This window comes from Pseudorca crassidens, chromosome 16, assembly GCF_039906515.1.
Source record: "Pseudorca crassidens isolate mPseCra1 chromosome 16, mPseCra1.hap1, whole genome shotgun sequence".
NCBI classification, from domain to species: domain Eukaryota; kingdom Metazoa; phylum Chordata; class Mammalia; order Artiodactyla; family Delphinidae; genus Pseudorca; species Pseudorca crassidens.
Window position 1 is genome coordinate 24,910,001 of NC_090311.1, and position 11,523 is coordinate 24,921,523.

General features: G+C 38.7%; 1 protein-coding gene across 2 annotated transcripts in view; it reads right to left on the minus strand.

Annotated features, from left to right (window-relative positions):
- The window catches only part of SLK (STE20 like kinase), a 57,094-nt gene extending 46,206 nt beyond the window's left edge, over nt 1-10,888 (minus strand). The window contains exon 1 of one of the 2 annotated variants that reach the window (XM_067709486.1): nt 10,167-10,888. In XM_067709486.1, the coding sequence (XP_067565587.1) occupies nt 10,167-10,316 (150 nt within the window). In that variant the 5' untranslated portion in view covers nt 10,317-10,888. The remainder of the gene's footprint in view (nt 1-10,166) is intronic. The other variant, XM_067709487.1, reaches the window with a different exon arrangement.
- Between the last annotated feature and the right edge of the window lie 635 nt (nt 10,889-11,523).

The window sequence follows — 11,523 nt, forward strand, 5'->3', positions numbered from 1 at the left end:
ATGTCAGTAATAAGTTAATGTTGGCTAAATCTGCAGTTTCCAAAATGTTTTACCAATTCTCAGATCACACAGTTTTCCCACTTATTTCAAGGACTTGCTGACTCGGAGCAACCTGAATAAACTGAAACATTATTGACAATTGTGTGAAAGATAAGCTGTGGAAATTTGCATAGGCTATGTAGTTGAAAAGATGAAAAAGTGAGAACACGAAAAGACAATTTCAAAAAAATATTTAAAAATACGACAAAGATGTACTACTTCTGGACATTAACTCAAGAAAAATAAAGGCTTTTAGATGGTAAGGAAGGTCATTGCCACACAACCATTCTCAACGTTAAATTATAAAAGGACCAGAACATGCTGCTGTCAAGGTAAGTTATTCCACACAAATACTAAGATTTTTACAAAGAAGGAAAAAAGAAAAGCCAGCACGTTAAAGCTATTTTTGCAATCCAAAGTTTCAGTTACCTCTTTTAAAACATAAATGTATACATGCTAGGAATTTGGACTTCATGTGGTATTGAGTACAAAACATAATGCGGTATTTAATAAACACCAAATAACTTTAGTAATAGTACAGAAGTAGTTGCCTACTCTGAAAGGAGACTTTCTTTCTCCTTTCATAGAAAAAGAGAAAGAGAAAAATGATGACTATATAGAGGGAGGGAAAAAATGTGAAAAGGAGAACTGTTAAGTGAAATAAAGCAATGTGTAGAAGAGTATTTTAAAATATGACCCCTCACTTTTTTATTTTGAAAAATTCAAACCTACAGAGAAGTTGAGTGAACAGACAGTGAACACCCATACACCCCTCACCCAGAGTCACCGATTAACATTTTGTTATATTTGCTTTTCTCACTCTCAATACACGCACACAAGATCCACATACATATATTTTACATATATATGTAAAAGATATGTATGTATGTGTATAGATATGTATATACTAACACACACACACATGCATTTCTTTTTTACTATGCCACTTGCAAAGTAAGCTGCACTTCACATATAACCACAATATAATTAACATACCCAAAGAATTTAACATTGATACAATATCTAATATATACTCCATATTCAAATTTCTCAAATATCTAAAAAAAAAAACTCCTTTATTGCTTACATTTTTAAAAGTTCAAACCATGGATTTGTCTGATTGTTTCCTCATTATCAGATTCAGGTTAAATATCTTTAACAAAAATACTACATTTGGTGATTATATACAGTTCCCACTGAATTACATCAGAAAATACATTTCCTCCTGTTACTGTTGATTAACCCCAGGTTTGATCACTTGATTAAGATGGTATCCATCAGCTCTCTCTACCAAAAAGGTACATTTACTGGGTGATACTTACTTACGATACTTACGGGGTGAAACCATGTTCTTCCACAGCCTTCCACACAATGATTTTTTTAGCATCCATCAATAATTTTTGCTTGAATTATTATAGTGTGGTTGCAAAATAGTGGTTTTTCTAATTTTATCAATCTTTATATATTAACCAACTAGCATTCCTCTATTAGGCTACTATTTTGTTGATATTTTTGTTGCTCAAAACTAACCGGTATTCTTTGGGCATGTCCCCATTAATTTCTGAGCATATCTTTGCTTTCTGGTCCAAGATATCCAGGCTCCTTTGGGAAAAAACGAGTAGTGGGGAGGCTTTTACTTTTCAATTTTTATCACTTTTGTACTTCTCTAGCCCAGACCTGGATCAGACTTTTCAACGAGCCCTGGCTCCTTTTAGTGGGGAATGGTATTTAGAAACCAAGAGCTAGGAGTACTAGTTATCATTACTTCTAGGCCTTTTCAGTGGAAAACAGGAATATGTATATATGTAGTGTGTGTGTGTGTGTGTGTGTGTGTGTGTGTGTGTGTGTGTTGGGGGCATGAGTGCATGTTTTATCACGAGTTCAAACTAAAACCTCCAGTTCAAAAATCAATGTCACAGGGTTCCTCCTTACATTTCATGCTTATAACCCCTTTCTCCGAGTTACAACCCTAGTTCCGAAAACAGCACTATAATAATTAATTTGCTCTATCCTATAGTACATATAAAGTATTTTCAGAATTATAACATTAGTATCACTACTAGTAACAAACCTATTTAATAAAGTTCAAGCATTCTTTGCTGTTCTTTTTATCCTTTAAATATATCCCACTAGTCAGAGCACTCTATTCAAAAATCATTTGGGACTTCCCTGGTGGCGCGGTGGTTAAGAATCCTCCTGCCAATGCAGGGAACACGGGTTCGAGCCCTCGTCCAGGAAGATCCCACGTGCCACAGAGCAACTAAGCCCATGTACCACAACTACTGAGCCTGCACTCTAGAGCCCACGAGCCACAACTATTGAGCCTGCGTGCCACAACTACTGAAGCCCATGCACCTAGAGCCTGTGCTCCACAACAAGATAAGCCACCACAATGAGAAGCCCACGTACTGTAATGAAGACCCAACGCAGCCAAAAATTAATTAATTAATTAAAAACATCATTTGAAGCACTTTTCCAGTATGATTATGCTATCAATTTGACAGGCAGTTAAGTTCACCTGTATATACTAACGTGCATGTGTTGATATATTTTCAGTTTTACAAACAAGCATTTGTATATATGCTCATACAGGCATAAAACTTTACCTGAAAAGATACACAGATATTATTATAGTGGCTAAATTCAGGAAAAAAGACTGGCGGGGAAGGCTTTCATTTTTCAATTTTATCATTTTTTGTATTGTTCAAGTTTCTAACCACATGAGTATATCCTTGAGTTCTTTTAAATTAACAGGTTATCTAAAAGGTAGAATTATTTTTATACATTCTTCTTTATACTTTGCTATATTTTCAAAATAATAGTATTTACATTTCTAGAAATAGAGAAAATATATTTTTGGTTTTTTTAGGGTAGAATAGAGCGCCATATCAATCCATAGAAAAAAACTATAGTCCAGATGAATTAAAATTAAAATTCTTCATAACTGAACTATTAAGAAGTTTAGAAGAAAATATAGATAAATATTTATCTAATTTCTGGGTAGGGAAGGCTTTTCTAAGCATGAAAGTGAAGGAAAAAAAGCAAAGTAACACATTGACAGATTTTGTAGAATAAAGAACGTTATATGTCTTTATATCAAAAAAGCAGCATAAACTAAAGTAACTAAAATAACTGCACCATTATTATAAAGTGCTCATTTTCATAGTACATAAAAAGTACTTTCAAATCAACAAGAAAACAACTCTATTAGAATATGAATAATTCAATTAATTTTTAAACGGCAATCTCTTTAAAAATGAGAGAAATGGAAAATGAAATAAACAGATACTCCTTTTGTCTACTAAAAAAGCAAATACTTTTTTAAAAGGATAAAAACTAACATTGAAAAAGGTCAAGGAACAAAGGCACAGAAACAGACCATTGTTGGGTTGTTTCAATAGGTATAACCCATGTATATATACGTAAGTACACAGAAAAACATCTAGAAACATATACATGAAACTGATGATGGGGAGTTCCCTGGTGGTCCAGAGGACAGGATTCAGCGTTTTCACTGCCGTAGCCTGGGTTCAATTCCTGATCAGAGAACTGACATCCCGCAAGCTGCGCAGCACGGCCAAAAAAAAACCCAAAAAACAAAACAAACAGAAAAAGAAACCGATGATAATAGTTACATTTATGGAGAGAAGAGAAGGAACAATAATTAGAGTAATGGTCAAAGAAACTAATTTCAATCTCTAACAAGTTAATTTTCCCAATAAATAGAAGTTCTTTAATTATTTGTATTGGATTGGCCAAAAAGTTCATTCAGGTTTTTCCATAACATCTTACAATATAATTAAAAATTAATTTAAAAATTAATTTATAAACCTTTCTAGAGTAATTTCACAGTAAACATTAATAAATGCTCACGTATTTTGCCCTAACAATTCTACTTCTAGGAATTTATCCTAAAGAAATAGGAAATTCATAGAAATATACCATGTGTATATGGACATTTGACATATGATGGAGGCACTGCAAAGCAATAGGGAAAGGGTGGTCTTTTCGGTAAATTGTGTTGAGACAACTGGGTATCTACACAGAAAAAATGAAACTGGACCCCTACTTCACACTATAGACAAAAACCAACATTAGTTTAATTACAGACCTAATGTATAGGAAGAGGGCAACACCATAAAACTTTAAGAACATAACAGAGGAGGACATCTTCATCACCCTGGGTAAGGAAACTTTAAGACAAAAAGCACTAAGTATAAAAAGTTAATAAGCTGAATTACATTAAAATCTGAAATGTCTATACAAAAGAAGGATATCATAAAGAGAAAGAAAAGACAAACTACAAAGCAAGAGAAAATAATGTGCATCATATATAACTTGAGAGGATTAGTTAACAGAATATATAGACTCCCATAAATCAGTGAGAAAAAGAAAAAGAATCCAAAAGACTTTAACAAGCACTTCAGAAAAGAAGAAATCCAAATGGCCAATAAGTATATAAAAAGGAACTCAACCTCATTAGTAATCAGACAAAGAAAACCCCAGCAGGAACAGGAATTGACTGTAAATAGGCACAAGGGAACTTCAGGTGGTCAAAAGCGGATTCTAAAGCTAGATTGTAGCGATGGTTGCACAACTGTACAAAGTTATTAAAACTCATCAAGTTATAAACATAAAATAGGTGAATTCTGAGTTATATAAATTATACCTCAATACAGCTATTTTTTTAAAATGGGCAAACAGGAAATTTCCACAAAAAAGAAAATACCCAAATATTCGATAGGCACATGACTCAATTTTTTTAGTCATAAGGAAAATGTAAATAAAACCACTTCACACTCACCAGAATGGCTAACATAAAATATTAATAACAGTATTAATAACAATAGCAAGTGTTGATGAGGACAAAGAGCAATTGAGAAAATCCCCATCCCTTACTTATGGGGGTATAAATTCATACAATCACTTTGGAAGACTGGCCATAAGTAAGGGATGGGGATTTTCTCAATTGCTCTTTGTCCTCACCAACGCTAGTTCAAAAATGTATTTTTGACCTAGAATTCTACGACCAAACTATACATCAAGTATGACATTATAATACAGACATATTCAGACAGGCCTGGTCTTAAAAACCAAACCTTCCATTCATCCTTTCTCAGAAGACTACTGAAGGCTGTACATAACCAAAATAAGGAAGAAATTCCAATAGGAAAAACAAAGCATTTAAGAGACTCTCGAAGTAGTCTGAGCTCCTAAGACTTCTGGGGAGGAAAATTATAAGCCATTATTGAGAGATATTTAAAAAAAGACCTAGAGATAAAACATATGCATAGGTAGGAAGACTCAGTATCAGGGAGACGTTAATTTTTCCAAAGTTGATCTAAATATAAATTCAATAAAACCCCTTCAAAAAGGCACAACAGGTTTTTTTGTGGAACTCAATTAAGCTAATTCTAAAACGTACATGAAAGCACTAAAGGCCAAGAATATACTAGACACTGCTGAATAAGAACAAGGGGAAGTTTTTCTCTAGCAGAGATTTGTTTCAATGCTTTCCTAATTAAGACAGCAGGATACTGACAAAGGAATAGACTCATAGATCAATGAAGAGACTAGAGATCACAGAAACAGACACATGTTGCAGACAGCACTGCAGAGCAGTGGAAGAACAGTTTCCCCCAGTGATGAGTCTTGGGACAATGGTGTATCCATTGGAGAAAAAAATGAAATTGGACCCCTATATCATACCATTTGCAAAAATCTATTTTAACATTTAGGGTTGTAGACCTAAATGTTAAAGGCAAAATCATAAAGCTCTTAGAAGATAAAATAGGGGATTATCTCCATGATCTCAGGTTAGGAAAGCCTTTCTTTTTTTTTTTTTCCAAAGATCTAATTAGCTTTATTAGGTGATTCATCAATCAGGCAGCATCCCATCCAACAACTGGAAGGACACTCCAGGAAAGAATTTCTCAAATACAATACAGAAAGCATTAACTGAAAAAGAAAAAACAAAGTTGGAGTATATTAAAGTCAAGAACTTCCTGTTCATAAAAAGACACCATAAAGAAAATGAAAAGACAGGCACAGAATGAAAATGTATCTGCAATAACTATAACCAGCAAATGGTTAAAATCCAGAATACACTACAAATAAACAAGGAAAAGACATCCAAGAGGAACATGAACAAGAAACCTGAACACAAAAGAAGAAATTCCAATTACTAATAAACCTATGGAAAGAATCACTTATTAGCAGTCAGAGAAAGATGTATTAAAAGCACAAGGAAAACTATAACATCAGATTGTCAAAACTTAAAAATTCTGACAATATCAAATGTTGGAGAGAATGCAGAGCAAGGAAATTATCATACGCTGCTGGTGGGAGTGTAAACTGGTATAGTATGGCATCATCTAGTAAAATTAAAGATACACTACCCTATAACCCAGCAATTCTACTCCTGAGTCTTAGTGAAACTCATACATATATGCACCAGTACTGTGTATAAAAGCCAAACACTGGAAACAACTGATATATCCATTAACAGTACAATGGTAAATAATTGGTGATGTAACCATATATTGGAATTCTATGCAACAATTAACTACATACCGCTTTAGCGATAACAAAGACAAACCTCACAAACATAATGCTGATTTCAAAAGAGGCAAGACACAAAATACACTCAATACATACAAAACTAAAGTTATCATGTTTAGTTATACACTCCTAGATAGTAAACTATGAAGAAAGGAAAGAAATGAAAAACGTACAGATAGGATAGCGGTTTCTTTTAGGAGGAGAGAGGAAGTAATTCAGAAAGGAGGTGGGAAGGATTCTGGGGTACTGGCAGAATTCCTTTACTCTGATGGTTGTTAATATGAGTTCACTTTACTATTGTTTGCTAAACGTACATGTATGTTTTGTACTTTTCAATACAAAGATTATATATTTCACTACTTTTTTTTTAAAAAAAGTGCATGCCCATCAGGGACATAAAAAGAATCACTTTCATCCAGCACACAGTCAATAGTTCAGCTTCAATTCAACAGATCATTTCATGTCATTCCTTTTTTTTTTTTTCTGTTAAAAGCAACAGAAATCTAAACATAAAAAATTGTGAGGGATACTACATATCTTCATTTATGTGTCAAATAATACTATTAAAAAGAGAAAATAAATTTAAAATTGGGAAGATCTTTCAGGCAAGAGAGTAACTGTTACAGAGTTGTATAGTGCAGGACTGAGTGCAGAGCATACAACAATATGACGGAAAAATGATTGCCTATTTAGAAATTTAACCTTTGTAACAGTTACTAATTTCCATAAGCAAATGACAGTTGGAATCAACTTCAGAAATAGTTTTCTATTACATACAATTGTAAAAAAAGCTATCAGGGCTTCCCTGGTGGCGCAGTGGTTGAGAGTCCGCCTGCCGATGCAGGGGACACGGGTTCGTGCCCCGGTCCGGGAAGATCCCACATGCCGCGGAGCGGCTGGGCCCGTGCGCCATGGCCGCTGAGCCTGCGCGTCCGGAGCCTGTGCTCCACAACGGGAGAGGCCACGACAGTGAGAGGCCCACATACCGCAAAAAAAAAAAAAAAAAGAAAAACAAAACAAACAAACAAAAAAAAGCTATCAAAGCTTTTTCTCTTACACAGAAGTCTATACATTTAAAATTCCTAGAGAATCTTGTACAATAAAAAAAGGTTACAAAAAAGGCAGAACAGGTCAGATAAGTTTAAATTTAAAATTTTCTTTTTAAAAAAATCTCAGAGCTTACTCCTTGAAAGCATAAAAAAATGAAAGATGAAAAGAAAAGATGCAAAGAACTCACACTCTTCAAGTATCACACTAAAACAGATAATCAAGCCCACAAAAATTATCCTTGACACAATCTTATAGTGTTCAACTACATGGAGTAAGTCTCTTGTTTTTCAAAATTTTTTCAATTGGTGTCCCACTATAGGAGGATACATTCACTTTGCAGAGTCATTAAAGAATTAAATCACATAGCATTAGCATGTCCACACAATCTGCCTGTGCCAGAAAATGGTTTACTATCTTCGTAGGTCCCTTTTCCTGTCCCATCCCATATTTTGTTTCCGAGCTGTAAATGTAACAACAGTAATTTTCTGCCATTTTCTGAGCCCTTTTTTGTGTCTTACATTTTTTATCTCCTTTAATTCTCACACACTAAGGAGTAGGTCTTACTGATGAGAAAAATGAGACATGGAACGATTAAGTAACTTGTCCAAGGTCACAGGCTGCTATTGAGGGAGCCAAGATATAGTCCAACTCTGGAGCCAGTGTCTTAATATTACACTGTTCCTGTTCAAAAAAACATTTATACCATGAAAACTGCCCATAATCACCTACTGCCTTCTAACTACCAGATCCCAGATGCCTTGAGGATTTATTTTTGCCTTTCCTAGATAACTGCATACTCACAGAACATTAATGGGTAAAAGAATCTAAACATTTAGGGAAATCTATGATTTCCCACCTCAGAAAAAGGAGGTCCAAAGACATTATATTTCTCGAAGATCTCGAAGCTGGTTTGTGACAACCAGCAATAAAACACAATTCTTAACTCCCAGGAGTGATCTTCCCACTGCACTAAAAGCCCTGTCTACCATACATTCTATACTGTAAGCTCTTGTTGAAATCCATAGTCTACCCTCCACATTAGGCACTGAAGTTGACTTTGTCAACTTTCACAGCACATAGTAGCTTCAGTAGCGCTCACAAGCAGGTAACACACATTCCTTCATTTCCACAAATATAAAGAGAAATGCACTATGTGCTAAGGCAATAGAATTAACCCAAATGTATATAATTTTGGCCCCTAGTCTTATCATAAAAACATAAATACATTAACATGTGACAAGTGCCATAGTAAGCAAGGTGAACAATGTGTTTTGAAAGCACACAGAAAAGAGTAGATATTCCAGACTAAGAATGAGGGGCTGTGAGATGCATTAGAGGCAGGGCAAAGGCAGACAGTGTGATGATGCTTAGAAAGAAGGAAAAATGCTATCACTTCTACCAATAGACATTAAAGTTAAAAAAAAAAAAGTAACAGTAAATATGGGGTCAGAAGACTTGAGATCAAATCTAGGCTGTGACTAGTGTGAATGTGAACAATTTGAGTCTCAGTGTCCCCATCTATGAAATGTAGATACTACCGACCTGCATATCTCGCAGAACTCTCATGGGGGCCAAATTATGTGAAAGTACTTTAAAAACTGCAGAGTCCTGTATAAACTTAAGTTATTTATATTTTCACTTCTAGGCAACCCTGTAGGTCCTTCCCCTTAAACTGTCTCATAAAATCCTCACCCTTCAGGATTAAAATATTCTGATGACATCATTCATATACTCCTTACAAGACAGTAAACAGTTAACCCATGCCTTCCTATTGAAACAGCAAACCTCTTTCTACTGAAATGAATATCTGTATGTAAAAATATGTGTATATATGTAGGTGCATGTTTTTTTTTAATTTCTTAAGCCCTGAAATTGACTTCTAGTCAATGCTTATTATAATTATATTTAGAAACTAATACCAGATGCAGGTTTTCTTCCAAAAATTTTCTATCAGAAATTCCACTCCATTTTACAGTATGCTGTCAAGCCACCAAGTCAAGAATAGTCTGCAAGTAGCAATCACTTCGCTCTCATCCCCAAGAGACTGGTTATGTATGAGCAATAGATACAACCAAATATATACTCTGGACCCCAAAAGGGAACTGCTTTAGTGTAAGTATATACACGAATGCAAACAGCTAGTACACAAATAGAGATCCACTGAAAAGTATAATGAGTTTCTGATTTGAAAATGCTTGAGGGCCACATCCAGACCCCTCCTTTAAATTAAAGAACACCCTCATTTCCTTTAACGTTTAACAGAGCAGACGGTAAACCTTGCCTCCGTTTGGCAACCACTCTTTAAACTACATCCAGGCCCCATTTTGTTCAGCCTTAAACCCTACCTCTTAGCTACTGCTTGGATGATAACCTAAATAAAGTTCCAACGTACGTTTACGAAGTCAGAATAAGGTCCAAGAGACAGGAACAGGACGCGGGAGCGAGAAATCCTCGTGCCACTCCGGGCCACGGGCTGTTTGATCTCACAAGTGCAACTTCCCGTTTCTCCCTCTTACCTTGTACACTTTCCCAAAGGCTCCGTCGCCCAATTCTCCTATAATTTCCCAAAACTCCTCGGGGTTTAGGTCCCTCTTCACATGTTCGTACTGCTTCTTCTTCTTCTCGCTCCCCAACTTGAAGATCTTACGGAAATTGAAGAAGGACATTCTTCCTCCCAACAGAGTTCCTTACACTTAAGGAGTAAAAACAACAATAAGAGGCAAAGTTTCTCCTCCCCGCTCTCCCGCGCGAGCCCGGCGGGCGACGGCGGGCGCTGGCTGTCCGGGCTCCCGCCGCTCCGGCCCGGCAGTCTCCGGAGAAGGCGGGGCGCGACTCCCGCTCCGGCCCGCGGGGTGGGGACGCTGCGCGGGCGGCCCCTCTGCCGAGCCCGGCCCGCGGGCCGCGCGGCTAAGCGCCTGGCCCCCGGCCGGCCCTCGGGGGGCGGCACCTGCCCGGACGCTCGTCCCTCTACCGGCCCGGCCCGACGGGCCCGAGTGGTCCGGACGCCCGCGGCCACCGCGGTTAGGCCCGTGTCACGGCGAGTCTCCAGGGGCGTCGGCCACTCCGGGATAGGGACGCGGCCGGCGGCCTCTGAGGCGGGCAGTCGTCTGGCCGAGCTCTCCCGCCCCGGGCCGGGAGCCCGGGGTCTCCTCCGCAGCCGTCTGCACCCGCGGTGCGAGGTCCGCGCGTCCCCCTGGGCTCTGGGGCGCAGCCGCCGCCGCTGCCGCAGCCGCCGCTGCCGCCGCCGACGCCGCCGCCTAGCTCCCTCCCCAGCCCACGCAGCCTCGGCCTAAAGCGCGCGCCAACGCCGACGCCGCAGCGCGCCCGCGCGCTCCCCCGGCCGCGCGCCAGGCTCTCCGCGCACTCGCGCGGGGGTGGCCCCTCTGGCCCCGCGCACGCGCGTTGAGCCCCGCAAGCTGGCGGCCCTAGGAGGCTTGCTTGCCCCCGGCGCGGGGTGCGCTGTTGGTGCTTGAGCTGGTAGCTGGTTGACGGTTGCTCCGGGTTTGTCCTCCAAGCCCCAAATTCTTGTCAGCCAACGGCTTTGATGGAGTTACCCCTTTGCGTACGACCCTGTTGGTTGTTGTAGCGGATGTTTCCTCCATTCTGGATCTGGGAAAATACGTAGCGAGCGAAAGCTGAGCTGTCCCGATCTGGACCTTTTCTTTCTCAAACGGGCCCCAGAGTGAGTGGGAAGTATCTGTGGTGGCTGTTTGCTTTGGATCCAGAGCTTATGAGCTCTGTGACCTTGGGCGCCTAACCTCTCCGAGCCTCAGTTTCTTCATTGTGAAATGAAGGTCCTTAAAGTCCCGACCTGGGGGTTGTGGCGAGGAGTAAATGAGGCAATGGATGTAAGCCCTTTGCAAGGTGCCTGCA